This window comes from Elephas maximus, chromosome 3 (assembly GCF_024166365.1).
Source record: "Elephas maximus indicus isolate mEleMax1 chromosome 3, mEleMax1 primary haplotype, whole genome shotgun sequence".
NCBI lineage: Eukaryota > Metazoa > Chordata > Mammalia > Proboscidea > Elephantidae > Elephas > Elephas maximus.
Window position 1 is genome coordinate 96,579,158 of NC_064821.1, and position 15,860 is coordinate 96,595,017.

Consider the following 15,860-nt stretch of genomic DNA (forward strand, 5'->3'; position numbering starts at 1 on the left):
GGCAGAGGGAAGAGCTGGGCCCTCCAAGTCCTGGCTGGGGGCTGTGGACAAGTCACTCAACACTGAGCCTCAGTGTCCTCTGCAAAATGCAGAAAGTAATAGTACCTGCTTCGTGAGGCTGCCGTCGGGATGAAATGAGTTGATGCATACAGTTTGCTTAATGAAGTCCTGGCACACAGCAAGTGCTTAATAAGTATCAGCTGCCATTAATACTGTTAAAATTATGATTAAGGCCCTCAAGAAAAATAGTGGTGGAGGCTGGGGGTTGGCCTGGAAGACGTGCTGTAGTTACTCTGGGCAGGAGCATTCTGTGGGGCTGTTTCCGGCCCCCACTGTTCTGGGAACAGGGCCCAAGAGGGCTGTGAAGAAAGCCCAGAAATAGGTAACTAAAAAAACAGCAGCCTGACACATCTGACTATTTATAAAAAGCGTGGCCCAGAGCAGGCCTGGGGTTGTGCTCATCGACCACCTCACATGAGCCCCAGGATCACCCAACAGGGAAGATCTGATAAGGAAACTGAGGCCCAGAGCCAGGGCCACCCTCCCCGGACTGAGGGCCAGGACTCACTGCAAGTGGCCTCGGTCTCATCGGAGCCGTCAGGGCATTCCTCCTCGCCATCACACTTCCACCGCTCAGGGATGCAGTGGCCGTTGTCACAGGTAAAGTCGCTGTCTGCACAGGTCTTCTTGGCTGCGGGGCAAGGAGAAGAGGGTGAGGGGCTTGGTGGGCACATGAGACTTTTCTTGGACACACAGTCAGTCAGGTTTCCTTGGTCACTAGACCAGGGTACCCAGCCCACCAAGGAAAGAAGACTGGAGCACCAGGTGGAGACAGGTGACACCTGGGCCTGCTCTCCAGGAGTTCAAGTCCAGGAACAGTGACAGGATCCATCAGGCTGAGGGAATGCCCATTCCCATGTCACACCCTGACTCTTCCCTTAAAGTCCAGTTCCACTGTCACCACCTCTAGGAAGCCTTCTCCAATAGCTGCTTTAGCCCCTTCAGCCAGTTCTCAGCCCCTAGGCCTGCCTGTCCTACTTCCCCAACCATACTGGACACTGGGGGCCTCAGCATGCACCACAGAGCTTGGTAATGAATCCTGAAAGCAAATGATTACTTTGTGGTAAGATTAACGAGGTGTTTTGTGTGCTCAGAGTGGTAGAAAGAGCATCTCCCAGGCAAGGCCCTGGAGTTATCACATAAACCTGAATTGGTCCCTGCCCCAGCGGTACTGACAGGCTGGAGGGGGGACCTCCACACTGGGGTTTGAATCCTGCTCTGCCTCTTTCTAGTTGTGTGCCCTCAGGATGTCAACCTCTGAACCTCCACTTTCTTACCTCTATGAAGGGGAGAAGAAAGCAACGGGCTCTGAGGAGGAGTAATGGAAGTTATGACACGGGAAGAACACCCAGCAGAGATCCTGGCACAGAGCAGGTGCTCAGTCAGCAAGCACTATTGCTGTTTTTGTGGTCGAGTCTTAATGAGAAGTGAAGGAAATGGGGCATTCTGTGCCCTCACAGAGAACATGGCAGGCCTGGTAGCAGAGCTGGGACAAGAACACAGGGACTGATGCTAGCCCAGGGCCCTTTGCTGCTGCAGTGCCCTGTCCTGTGAGGAGCTTGATGTCAGGGAGGGGACAGGAAAGGGCTGCCCATATGCTTAGGGGCCATTATTATTGCTCTGTGCTGTCTTGAGAGAGGAGCCCCAGTGGTACAGTGGTTAAGCACTCTCCTGCTAACTGAAAGGTTGGCAGTTTGAACCCACCAGCTGCTCTGTGGGAGACAGATGTGGCAGTCTGCTTCCGTAAAGATTACAGCCTTGGAAACCCTGTGGGGCAGTTCTACTCTGCCCTATAGCATCACTATGACTCAGAATCAACTCATGGCAATGAGTTTGGTTTGGTCCTGTTGGGGTCCCTGGGTGGCACAAATTGTTCATGTTTGACTACTAACCTAAGGCTGGCATTTGGAACCCACCCAGAAGTACCCTGGAAGAAAGGCCTGGTGATCTGCTTCCATTAAAATTACAGTCAAGAAAATTCTATGATTAAAGATTTCATAGATGAATCCTGATCAAAAGGGGGAAAATGTAGAACAGAATTTCAAATTCTCCTGGAATCCAGATTTTTCTGGAGCCATGGAGGCTGGATGAATCCCTGCAGCTACTGCCACGAGATGATCTTTAAACTTTAAATAAAAAATACCCCCCTGAAGTCTTCTCAAAACCAAACAGTAGTTTAGCTTAACTGGTAAAGACTGTCTGCCTTTGGCACTGTGCTCTTTTAAGGTCTATCTATATGGGATCCTGCCCTAGTGACACAGTGGTTCAACAATTGGCTGCTAACCAAAAGGTCGGCAGTTCAAACCCACCAGCTGCTCCATGGAAGAAAGATATGGAAGTCTGCTTTCTTAAAGATTACAGCCTTGGAAACCCTATGGGGCACTTCTACCCTGTCCTATAGAGTCACTATGAGTTGGAATCGACTTGACGGCCATGGGTTTGGTTTGGCTTTATATGGGATAAACTGACAACAACAACTTAAAAGATTAGCTAGGAAACTGAGGGAGCGGTGAGCTTATGTTAATGGGGAGGGAAAAACTCAGAAATGGAGGGTGGAAATGGTTGCACACCTTGAAGAATGTCACTGAACTGTGCATGTAGACATTGTTGAATTGGTGTATGTTCTGCTGTGTGTATTCTCAACAGCAACAAAAAGAAAATATATGTTTATAGAAAAGAAAGCGCTATGGAACAGTTCCACCCTGTAACACGTGGGGTCACCATGAGGCAGAATCAACTCGATGGCAATGGGTTTTTTCTTTATAGCTGTCCTAATGCCCCGCTCCTATCTGAGCATCAGCACCCATGCTGACTACATCTAGCCATCCAGGGCAGGAGTGAGGGTGGTCATCTTGACAGGCCTTTAGTGGGTGAGCCAGGGTTGCCTGGAGGCCACAAGGCTCCAGCCTTGATTTCCAGCATCCTCCACAATAGCCTGGGCTTCTAATTGTTAGGGGCTCATCTGTATCAAATCTGCATTCAATTTGCACGCCAACCTTGGGCTGAGGGTCCAAGACCTTCTACAGAACAACATGGTATGAGAGAAAGAGAGCACTGGACAAGGCGTCAGGAGGCCTGGATTCAAGTCCTTGCTGTGCTGTGTCTGTTGTGTGTCCTCAAGCAAGTCACTGGACCTTTCTGACCCTCAGTTTCTTTGTTGGAAAAATGGATGGTGATTTGGCAAGTTAATTCCTCAGGCAGTCCCAGATCAGGAGGCCTAGGAATGGGTTGGGGGAGTCTCTTTTCAGCTCAAGGGGGGATGCCTCAGCACAGACCAGTAACTCACCCCAAGCCTTGAGGAGCCTAGACCCCCAACTCAGATGTGCCAGACTCCAAAGCCAAAGTCCTCCTCTTGAATGACCTTTGGGCTGGATGTGATCTTAGGGGCCACCAGGTCCCTGTTTCTGCCCAGGTCCTAATAGGTCCCTTGGCTCCAGCCTGTCTCCCCACACTTCCCAATCTGGCCCAACTCAGCTGCTGGTGAGTCCCCGCACTCCCTGTGCTATTTATTCCAACACTCCTTGCTCAAGCTGTCATTTGTCTGAAAGCCCTTTCCCACACCTCCACCTTATTTCCTTTACACACTGGGCTTAGATATCACCTCCTCTGAGAAGCCTTCCCTGACCATCTCCAGTCTGGATTAGAGGCCTCCCGTGAGCTCTTACAATCCCCTGAACTTCCCTCCAGGTTGGGTTGGAAATAGGCAAACTATCTCTGTAAAGGGCCAGAAAGTAAATACTTTAGGTTTTTCAGACCCGTATGGTCTCTGTCACAGCTACTCATCTGTCATTGTAGAGTGAAAGCAGCCACAGGTAATAGGTAAGTGAATCAGCGTGGCTTAGTTCAAATATAACTTTATTTATAGCACAGGCAACAGGTCACATGTAGCCTGTGGGCCATAGTTTGACAATTGCTCTAGATCACCATGGTCCAACATGGTTTGTTTTCCGGCCTTTCCCTCCACTGGCCTGATGCTTCTTCAGGGCAGGAGTTATGTCAGATTCAGGATCCAACTCTGGGTAGATCTCAGTGGGATGCTGAACTGAACAGAAACATAGCTCCCTGGCCTCTGCTCCTATACCTCTAGGGCTGGGGCTCACCGCCCCCCCAGGAAACCCCTTCTTCTTGGCCAGGTTTATGTAAGTCCTCCCAGGCCCCCCTGGCTGCCTCTGAGACCCTGTCTTCTCCCTTTGCCAGGGATCTGGGGACAGGGATTGGGACCCCTGAATCTGTTCCATTTCTGCCTTTCTTTTCAACAGAATCCACATAGCATATTTGCATTTTAAGCTGAGTTTCCTTCACACTTTCCTTAGAAACACACCTCTGTATGCCTAGGGCTAGAAAACAACCAAGGAATCAGAGTCCACCTAGAGATGGGGTGCCTAAGCCCCAGAGAAGAAAAGGGGCTGGCCTAGGGACACACAGCAAGGAAAAGACAAGAAACAGCTCTCCTGCCTCCTGGCCCAGGGCCCCAAAGAGGCCCTCCTTAAGCCTAGCACCCAGGGGCAGTTGTCAGTAATAGATACCAATATAGCCTTTTGATAAATCATAGCTCATAATCATATTAAAGTAAGTACCATAATAAACCATGCATCTGGAACATGTCCTAATGTGAATACCAGTGGATTTCCCTCCACAAGAAAACTCAGAATCTAAAAAAAAAAAGAAACGCATATCCTAGTGTTTTGTCTTTCCTGCTCTAATACTGAGTGCATCCCGTGTGCTAGTCTCTGTGCTTTACTCAGGCAGCCCATGAAGAAGGCCCCACTACATCCCCACCTGACATAGAAGACATCCAGGCCTGGAGATGTTACATTACACACCCAAGGTCACATCTGGGTAAGAGCAGGGCCACAATTTGAACCCAGTCAGGCACCTGCTCTGACCCACCATAGCTCCTCAAACAAAACACTTAGTGGCATCAGATGTAGAAGAGCCCCAAGTAGGTGCGAAAGCCCCATGGAAACGTGAGTTTAGTGTTCCACGAGCCCTGGCTCTGTACAGGCTCTGCACCGAGCACACAGAGGAGAATCCACCCAGCCGCCCCCAGAAGTGAGCAAGCGGGCAGGCCTGGCAAGAATGCTCCACAGGCAGGCAGCCCCAGAACAGTAAAGCAGGTTCCAAAAGGGGATAAAGGGACTCTGTCACTGGGCATATAGGGTCAGCTGGGTGCCCATCAAAGATCCCCTCCTACTGTCATTCTGGGGGTGAGCTTGGGCCTCCACAGTGTGCCAAACCCTGGTAGAGCCTGGGGAAGGAGTCCAGAGCAGCTGAAAGTGCCATCACAGTCCTGAAGGGCAGCCTCAAGGCCAGCTGGGCACAGGAGGTAGCAGTCACAGGGGCAGGAACCCTATGGTGGTAAGTGTAAGCGTTTTCCCAAATTTTTTTTATTGTCGTAAAACATATATAACATAAAATTTGTCATTTTGACCATTTTTAAGTGTACAATTCAGTGGCATTAATTACATGCACCATGTTGTGCAGATATCACACCAGTATTTATTTACAAAATCTTTTCATCACCCCAAACAGAAACTCAGTACCCACTGAGCAATAATTCCCCATTCCTCCTTCACTCCTGCGCCGGTAACTGCTAACTTACTTGCTGTCTCTATACATATTGCCTATTGTAGACATTTCATATAAGTGGGATCATCCAATATTTGTCCTGTTGGTCCTGGCTTATTTCACTTAGCATAATGTTGTCAAGGTTCATTCATGTTGAAACATGTGTCAGAACTTCATTTCTCTTTATGACTGAACAATATTTCATTGTATGTATATACCACATTTTGTTTATCCATTCATATGTTGAAGGACATGGTGGTGTTTTTTGGAACAAAGTTTTTCACTGTCTGGACCAGTCTGGACATTTTCCACCCTGGCTCTGGCCTGGCACCTTTCAACCGCTATCCCAGTGAATGACTCCTCACAATTATTCTGATAGTTGTTGTTAATCCCATTTTACAGAAGAGGAAATTAAGGCTCAAAGAGGTGAGGGCCCTGCCTGGCACCATAGAAGTGGTAGGTGGCAGATGTGGGATTCCAACTTGGTGTTGCAGCTGCCAAAGCTTGGGCTCTTTCCTCTAAGGCCCTCAGCCCGTCACACTAAGAATGACGACCCGGGGGGAACTTTAATGTGACTAGCGAAACACCTTTCAGCTCCCAGGGGTCACAGGATGAGGCACAGTGGGGCAGGATCAACCAGATGGCACAGAGGTGCCTGACTGAGGCAAAACGGCTCAGAAGGGCGCAGCAGAATAAGCCTGGGTCTGGGATGACCTGTGCTCTACCTTGGGGAAACTGAGGCAGCACAGCTACTTTCAGGTTTAGTCCTAGACTAAACCATTTTGGAAGGCCCCGTCCGAAGAGTAACTACATGAAAGGATTTGGAATCAGTGCTGAGACTGAATCCTGGCACAGCCATCCCCTCACTGGTGACCCTGAGCAAGTTCCTTCTCTCTCTGGGCAAGTGGGTATGGTAGCTTTCCCATGCAGCACTACACGAGGACAAAAGTTAAAAGGGTTCTCTCAGGAATCTCAGCAAGCATCCAAACGTTAAGTTGTTGAGTGTAATGTGCCCGACGCCCCTCATCAAGGGGACACATCAGTCCTGCCAAGACATAAGGGTTGAGCAGTCGTTCTGGGACCATCTGAGCAAGCCATGCTAGACCCCCACTCTCCTGGCCTTGGCTCTGGTTCCCAGGGCGAGTCCCCAACTGGGCTCAAGGCCATGCAGCTCCCTGTTTCCAGGGATTTATGTCTCTCCATGCTGGTCTGCCCCTTGGACAATGCCCACCTCTGTGAATCCTGTGCTTCACACCCCAGGAGCATCACATAGTTATCCAGGGTCTGTGACATCATAATCTGGTGCCATGGCAACAGATGGGCTGCCACAAAGGACTCAGAATTTCAGGGGCCAATGAGGAGAGGCTGACCCCAGGGCAGAGGCGGGGAGAATGGGAAATCCAGGACAAAGGAAGTGGGAGCTGCTGTTTGTAACAAGAATGCAGGCTGAGGAAAGAGCCTGACAGTCCATGGTCTAACGAGCTCTGGCTCTGTCACCTGTGGGCTGTGTGACCTTTTGCAAGTTGTACAACTTCTCTGAGCCTCAATTCTTCCTCTGGCACCCAGGGATAATATCCCTACCTTGCCAAACCCGTAGCGTTGTTGTGAGGAGCAAATGGGCCAAGGATGGTGCCAGGGATGTATAAATTGAAAAGCATAAAGGTGCAAGCTGGAGGCGTCTGAGGTCACACCCCTGGCTCCAGCTGCTGTGTATGTGACCCTGGGTCTGCCAGTCAACCTGCGGGGCCTGCCTCTGCATCTGGAAAGTGGAGGTGTAGTGCTGACTGATTCTTAAGCCCCTTTTAGTGCCCAGAGTCTATGATCTTGTGAAATTATTATGATCACTCGGCACCTCCCTCCCCGCCCCCAGAGGCGTCCTTCCTTGAGATAATACGTATCCTTCATGGCTGTTGTTCCCACCCACGCTCATCCTTGCAGCCTCGGTGTAGAGAGGGGGCTTCAAAACAAAGATCAGCCAGGGCTGCCAGGCAAGCTGCTTTGTGTGGCTTCCTCTTAGCCATCACAAGAGCTGAGGGTCTTGCAGGTCCCTAGACAGCTCTCCCCTTCCACAAGCCAGAGCACCAAGTCCCAGAGAGAAGGTTGGTTGCTCCGTATTTCTGCAGATGGGCTGCAGCTGAACCCAAGTGTCCTGATTCCAAATCCCACTGTGTGGCCAGAAAGCCAGAGGAGGGCCACCCAGCCCAGAGGTCAGGGAAGGCTTCCTGGAGGAGGTAGACCATATTCAAGGAAGAGAAGGAGTCGGCCAAGCCATGAGATTGGAGCGATCAATTAAGGACATTCCAGGAAGAGGGATCACAGGCCTAGGGGTGTGAAGGAGCTAACAGACCAGCCATTCAGGGCTAAGGAGGGGCCGAGTGCAAGGAACCTGGGAGCTTGGCCAGGTCAGGCCAACTCACCCCTTCTGGCACCACGCCACCCCTCAGAAACCCAGTGCAGGGGTCTGCCTTTTCCTGAGCTCACCTAGGGGCTCCCCACCTCTGTTCAGCATGGGCTGCTATTTAGAAGCCAACAAAACCCATGGGCCCAGGCTGCCAGGGCTTCCTTCAGGATTGGGTGAGCCATGAAAGACAGATGATCGCCCCAAGCAGAGGAAACCCATTGCCAAACCTGTTGCTGTGAGTGGATTTCGACTCATAGCGACCCTATAGGACAGGGTAGAACTGCCCCATGGGGTTTCCAAGGAGCGCCTGGTAGATCTGAACTGCCGACCTTTTGCTTTGCAGCCATAGCTCTTAACCACTACACCACCAGGGTTTCCCAAGCAGAGGAAGAGAGGGGCAAAGTGCAGGCCAGAGAGCACAGGTGGTCATCATGAATTTTACCCCATGGAGATTCCTGATGTCCACTGGCTTACTAAAGGCCCTGAGAGGGCCTGCAGTAAAGATCTCTCATTGACTTTGTTTATCCCCAGCACTTCCCAAACATGTTTAACCAAGGAACTCCTTTTTTGGATGCCATATCTATCAATTTCCCAAGAAATGAGTGGTCCCATGAGCAACACCCGGGGAAACACTGCTGTGGTGTAGCCCCTTATCCTACAGATGAGAAGATGAGGCCCAGAGAGGGGAAGCATTGGCCTACAATCACACAGCAGAGCCTGGTATCATCCTCTGACTCTGAGCCAGCTCTACTAAAAAAAACTGAAAAATAGGAGGTGTTTGCAGAGCACTTGGCCTAGAGTGACACAAAGGAGATCCCAGCCCTCAGACCAGGGATTCATCCAGAGGAGGGCCCAGGATGAGGGAGAGGGGGCTGATACCAGGCCACATGGGGCAGGGAGGTTAAGAGAGATGTCAGGGCCACAGGCTCCATCTGCCCTCAGGTTTCTACAGACAAGTCCTGGGCCCCAGGGAATGTTCCTTGAAGGCAGACCAGGGACCCATAGGAAGGGTGGATTCCAGCTCAACATTGTTGCTGTGTGACCTGGGGAGGATACCTGCTCCTCCCAGGGCAGCTGAGCGGCTGAGAGCAAAGATGTAAATAAAGCCCCCACCTTGGAGCTGGTGCACACTTCCTCTCCCAGCCCAGCCAGCACCGGGTGGCCTGGCTCCAGCCCACAGCCCAGCCCTAAGGCAGCTGGGCCACTTGTACCGGGGTTGGGGAGATGAAAGGGCTGACCGCCTCCCTCCCCGCCCCTCCCCCACCGGCTACCCTTTTGCAGAGCTCACCAGGCCCTGGTGTTGCCAAGACGACCGCTGCCAGCAGAACGCAAATCCGGGGTGGGGGTGGGGGGTGTGCCAGCCCGCCCCTGGCCTACTAACCTGGCAGGCAGATTTAAATGACAGCCCAGGAAGCCACTATTAAACTGTCACCCCAGTCAACGGGACGACAGACCCGGAGTATTCTCTGGCCGTGGCAACAACACAGCAGGAGTGAGAGGGGGAGGAGACAGTGGCCTGGAGCAACCTGCACCCCCCCCAGGGGCCCCCCTCCTGCCTGCACATCCACCCGCCGGCCAGAGCCACCCTCTCAGGCTGCGGCGGGTCCTGCCAAGCGCAGGGCCTGGCAACTTTATTCTTTATTTTTAAGAGAAGGAGCCCTCTTTCCTAGTGTAACCTCAACATACGAAACAGATAAAATGGACCTGCACTGTTGGAAACAGACCCTGGAAGAGACCGCCTTGGCTCTGTTTCCCCAGCGCCTCCTCAAAAGCCCCAGGGGGGGCTCCAGGAAACACTGGGGTTTAGAACCCATCACCAGCAGCTTCTGGGTTCAGCAGCACTGGGCTCAAACCTGGACCCCCGTGGACTTGTGATGTGTCTGAGAATCCCCAGTTTAAGATCACATGCGTCTAACCGTATAACATTTAAAGCAGCTTCCGTGTGTTTAAGGTGTAAAGGAGCCCAGGTGGCGCAAGCGGTTTGCAATCAGCTGCTAACCTAAAGGCTCCGCAGGAGGAGGTCCTGGTGCTTTGTAAGGATTACAGCTACGAAGCCTGATGGAGCAGTTGTACTCTGTAACACCTGGGACTGCTGTGAGTCAGGGGCCAACCTGACGGCAGCTGACAACAACCCTCTAAGGACCCGAGATTCTAAGACTGAGGCTCTGATCTGTACATCCTAAGCTCCTGCGACAAGACTCCAAGACGGCCAATGCATGAGTCACAGGTGTCGATAAGCTCTGGATGACCCCTGATTCCATTTCCACAAGGGACTGTGTGCTCAGCCTCCGTGTCCACATGGTGACAGTCTCAGACTCAAGCTCCTTGTGAAGTCTGAAAGGCAAACCGTTCCCACAGTGTCTGGACAGGGCCTCGTGGGAAGCCAGCACCCACCGGAGCACACTGAGCAGGGCTCAGCTGGCAGTTTTGTGCCGCCCAGCCGGCTCCGGAGCTCAGGCCACCACCATCCATCAGCAGGTGACATCTGAGTTTCCTTTCCCCCGACCCTCTCATCCCACTTGGGGAGAAAGAGGAACCGAAGCAGCAGTAGGCGCTGAGGGGGAGGGCAGACATGTGAAGGGTTTGAGGGAGACGAAGTGGGGTGAGTGTGAGGAGCACCACTTTCTGGGCAGGGCATCCTCGCTTTCAAATTGAAAAAGATTTTTCTCAAAATTGTCCAGGTTCTCCCCTCCCACTCACCATAGAGCTAGCTACACATTTCTAACCATGTCAAACCATAAGACAAAACAAAAGGTGTCAAAATGAGGTTATGAAGGGTCGGGGAGGTCAGAGGGAGAGACTGAACTGAACGGGAGGCAGGCACAGGGATGTCTTCCTGGAAGAGCTGCCACTTGGGGTGGGTCCGATTCCCCGGGTGGAAGTGGGGAAGCTGCTCCAGGTAGCAGGATGGACAAGCTCCAGGACACATCCCAGGATGACATGGGGAAGTCAGGATCAGCACAGTGTCCTGTGATCACGCAGTGGGCAGAGGTATTAATTTACTCCATGAGTTATCCACACCACCCTGTCCCAAATGAAGAGACACTGTCCTCAGGCAAACTCAGCTGGGGGCCCTGAAGGGGAGGGACTTGAACAAGATTACACTGCCAGTATGTATCAGTGTCAGGACTTGAACCCAGGCACCTCTCCCCTGGCCCAGGGCTCTTAGTGTTCTCAGCCTGGGTGTCCACCTGACCCCACACGAGTGCCTCCCTATCATTTCTGAAAGGTCCCCTCATCTCAGTGTGCCCCTTGCACCACTTCACACTGAGCAGGTGCCATATGACCCTGACAAACCGTCCTCCCACTCTGGGCCTCAGTTTCCTCATGCGAACAAGTCTCTAAGGACCCCCTCCATCTGACATTCCCCATCTGTGACCTCACTACATGAATCATTTTTGGTTCTTGGTGCTGTCAAGCCCCTCCAAGAGGGTCAACTGGGGCTTCCCACAGGCAAGTCCCTTCTCTCTGGCTCTAGCACATCCCAGCTGGTCTCACTGTCACCAAGGTAGGCCCAAGCCTTCGCTGGGTTATGTGGGACTCCCTGTCGCCACAGGGAAGAGGAGCGTCTCCGAGGGACAGACGACAAAGGTATCTTCCTGTCTCAGTGATTTGTGGGAGGTATTGAGCCAGTGACAGCTGTGGGGGGTGGGGTAGAGGGGCAAGTGGGGAGATGGGTGTGGGGGAGCAGTGGGGGCGTTGGGATCAGCAGGGGTCCTGCAAAGGGACCAAGCATGGTCCATGGGGTGCTGCTTGGAGGAGCTGGCACACATGGCAAAGGCGGGCCACTTCCCTGCCAACCCCAGGCTCCATCCAATCTCACCCAGCTTTTCAGCCACCCACATGGCACTGGGATTATAAATCCCAGGGAAACAGCTGGAGCGAAATTCATGGTATCTTCAAGGTAGATGCCACCAGAGGGCAGGAAGTGTGGCCAGGAAACCCTCTATAGCTTCCAGCCCAGAGTCCTGCCTGGGTCCCCGCTTCACATTCCCCCTTCATTTGGACAGTTGGGGAGCAGTACGGATCCTAGGCCTTCTTTGACCAAAGGACTTTCTTGTCTGACCCGCCAGGCCACCTGGAGCTGGAAGATACATGGCTGCCTCCCTCAGGCAGACCCCAGAGCTCACCAAGGATCCCCTTTCCAGGCCCTGTTCTCCTGGCCACCAACACCTGATGGGAAGAAGCAGCTTCAGCTTCCTCTTCTGCAGCTGAGGAGAAGTCTCCAGCCCTCCTTTCAGCCCTGCTCTGCCTTCGACATACTGTGATGCTGGGCAGACCTTTCTGGGCTCTGCTACTTGGCCCCACTGACTGTATATGGGAAACCCAGGGCTCCCAGCATAGCTCTGAGACCCCAGGAGGTGCACACACAGCCTCAGTCGACAGCTTGAACCAGTATGCTAAGGTGGCGAAGGCAGGCAGTCAGTCATTCCTGCTGCAGCTGAGTGGGGCGAGGGAATGAGTGATCTTGAGATGACCCAGGCTGACTGGGGAGGAACAGTGAGTCCCTGGGCCCTGCTGTGGGCAGCAATGTTGATGCAGCACCCTCCACCCACCAGGCAGTGGCTGCACATGCTGGGAAGTAGCCCTAGCTAAGTGGAAAATGCAAATACTTTCATCAATAAGGCTGGTAGGAGAAGTGTTTCCCAAGAGGAGCCCTCCTAGCCCATCCCAGTGACAAACGGGCAGAAACACCCTGTTATTGGGAAATCCATCTCCTGGTGCTGGCCCTGCTGCATCTCTGGGTCGCCCCTCTGTGCTGGGTCCTGGGCTTCTTGACAGGTTGTGTGGGACTGGCTGCACCCAGGAGGCTAGTAAGAGCTCGCCGCCCACCCCCCCAAGCCCCACCTGTGTGCCTGGCATGAGGTCTGAGTGTCAGGGTGTCACTCTGTACCACTGCTGAGGCCTGTGCCGGGGAGGCTGCTGGCTTTTGTTTGGAGAGAAGTTAAGATTATTTCACTGAGAATGGGGTTAGCATTGGCAGGACTTGAACAGCTCTCTCCTACCCTTGACCCAGGGTCTTGACTCTGCTGTGTGACCTTGGGTAAGTTCCTTGCCATCTCTGTGCCTTGCTGTCGTCCTCTATGACATGACAGGAGCAGAAAAGCTGATTTCCAGTTCCTTTCCTTTTGAGGTATGGTGTTAGCCACCACCAGGCTCAGAGTGAGGCTGACAGAAAGGAAACTGTGCCTTGGTCCCCCAGCCCTCACAGTCTGCCCATGTATGGGGAGCAGGGCTATAAACCAAAGACCTTGCCCAATCAGGGAACCATCTTTCTAAACTGCAAACCTGTCCTTGTCCTGCCTGGCTTCCCGGGTCCCCTAGAACATGACCAAGTGCCCTAACAGGGTACTCAGGAACACCTGAAGCTGCCCTGCTAACTGCTCTGGCCTGTCCTTGACCACCTGCCTCCCACAATTGGTCACCGGTCACAGGACAAACCATGGGCTTTCCCACCCGCTGCCTTTACTGGTACAACTCCACATCCAGCTGGCAAAACTCTCCCACCCCTCAAGACCATGTCAATCATCAACTGTTGATAGCACCTGACACTGGCCCCACCCCAGTGAGGCAGAAATGAGTGGAGCCCCAGCCTGGGCCTACCGGGGTCCAGAGCTCCCAGGGTAGAACTTTAGTAAACTCAATTACCCATGGGGTGGTTGTTTTTGCCACTATCTTTCTCGCAGGTGAGACCCTGGCAGTCCCCACAGGAAGCCCTTCCAGGCTTTGTTCACCTTGGCCGTCAGCACCAAGAAGATGTGTAGCCCCCCACCCCCTGCCCCGGACGGTACTCATCTCCCTGTTGACAGCCTGGGGAAGCCCTGGGAGTGCTCCTCCAGACCAGAGTGGGCTCAGTAAATCATCCCAACGGCTCAGTGAGCCGGTGACACACAGCTCAGCCATCGCTGTAGAGCCAGGCTCAGAGAGATACAAACCCTTCCCCTTCTCATCCTAGCCAGGTCCCAGCTGTGGGAAAGCCCTTCATGGGCCTTCTCTGGGCATTACTCCAGGTTGCCTCTGCCTCTGACATCTGGTCTGACTTTGGGATGCCCCTTACTCTAACTGTGCCTCAGTCTCCTAGACACCAGAGGAGGAAGGAGGCAGTTTTTCCATGCCCACGATACACAGGCCCTGCTGCAGGTCCTCACAAGGGCATCAGGGGTCTGGGGCAGGGCTGAGTCCTGTGAGCTGGCATCATCACTGGCACCTGTTTTTCAAAGAAGGAGGCAGGTGTGCTGCTGGGTAATGAGGGTGGCAGAGCACTGGCTCAGGGTGATGGTCAGTAGAGAGAAGTGGGGGACCTGAAGGCAAGGGCAACAGAGGGTAGAAGAACAGGGGTGGGGAGGACAAGGAGACCTGTCTGCTTGGGAAACTCAGCAGAGCCCAAAGGAAATCTTCTGGCAGAACTGGGCCCGGAACCCAAATAGACACGGTACTGAGTGACAGTTCTGTGATCCAATCCCTAGCCCGCTGGCTGGCTCTGAAAAGTTCTGTGAAGTGGGTGAGAGGAGGGGTGATTAGGAATCAAAACCCTCAAAAGGTAAGGGACTGTCCCAAGGTTACAGAGCTCAAGGCAGGACTAGAATCCAGGCTGTCAAATCCCTAATGCTTTATAAGGAAAAGAAGAAAATGAGATGTGGACCTTCCCTTCACAGGGTTTACAGCTAAACTGAGGGGACAAGAACCCCAGAAACAACAGCCACAACCCAGAACAAGAGAAGATGGTCTTGATTACATTAAAAAAATTTAAGGGCAGTTAAATCGCTGTGTGGCCTCACACACTCACTTCTCCTTTCTAAGCTCCAGTGCCCCCACTTGTGAGATGAGGTCTCTGGCCCCCCACTGGCACCTCCCATCTCTGTCCTGAGTGAGGGCTGCTAGAGGGTTCACAGCCTGGAAGAAGGAAGCTTTAAGTTGGACCTTGAAAAAAGATGAATTTAGCTGGCAGCAGTGGGGACTGGGAAAGCCCACACTGAGACATCTCACTTGATCCAGAAGGAAAAGCTGGATTCCAAAAGGAAATGGAGAAGGCTATTTCTGGCTTCTTGGTGCATTTGGAAGGAATGGGCTTCATTCTCAGAAGCCTTCTAACCTCCCTGGGGTTGGTTCCAGCAAAGAAGTATAAGTAGGTGGTCTGCAGCCCCCACCCAGCAGCAGATTCCTGGGAGAAAAGCCCCAGCAGGTGTTCTCATTGAGCTCCCAGCATTGCCCTGGCCAGCCTTGGCCTTGTCTGTTGATTTGGACTCCAGCCTACAGGCAACCTGAGGCTATGCTAACAGCAAGTCACTCAGAGTAAAGTCTGGGAACTACCTATATGACTACAGGTTAGGTACTTATCCTCTCTGAGCTTCAGTTTCCTCACCTGTAAAATGGGACTAACAATAACGTCATGCCTTGGCTGGTGAGAATGAAAGGAGGCTGTAGATGTTGAAATTATGAGGTGAACTGTATGGCCCCACAAAGGCAGATAGAGGTCCTGTCAATCAGAGTTTAAGTCTTCACCACCACCACCTCTACCCCCGACTGGCTGTCCTGCTGGGGCTGCAGGGGAGAAGCTAGGTTGCCTCCCTGCTGGAATGGGAGAGGGCTGGGGTCACATGGGCAAAGGGCTTGCCTCAGATGGGAAAAGCTTCTGGGTCCCCTGAGAAGCTGAGGACCAGTGCAGATGGGGCACTGTGGGAAGGCTCAGGAGGAATCAACAGGTGCGGCAGGCGGAACATACCTGGAATTGAGGCCCTGGAGGCCACTTGATCCAACCCTAAAATTTCATAGATGGGGAAACTGAGGAAGGAGAAAGCCTGGGTCTGCCTGAGGTCACACTCTTAAGGCA

At 52.8% G+C, this 15,860-nt stretch overlaps 1 protein-coding gene across 18 annotated transcripts in view; it reads right to left on the reverse strand.

Moving 5' to 3' along the window:
- Positions 1 to 15,860, reverse strand: part of LRP8 (LDL receptor related protein 8) — a 92,767-nt gene that overhangs the window by 45,420 nt on the left and 31,487 nt on the right. For all 18 annotated transcript variants that reach the window (XM_049879300.1, XM_049879301.1, XM_049879298.1 and 15 more), the window contains one exon: positions 569 to 691. In XM_049879300.1, coding sequence (XP_049735257.1) covers positions 569 to 691 — 123 coding nt within the window. The remainder of the gene's footprint in view (positions 1 to 568; positions 692 to 15,860) is intronic.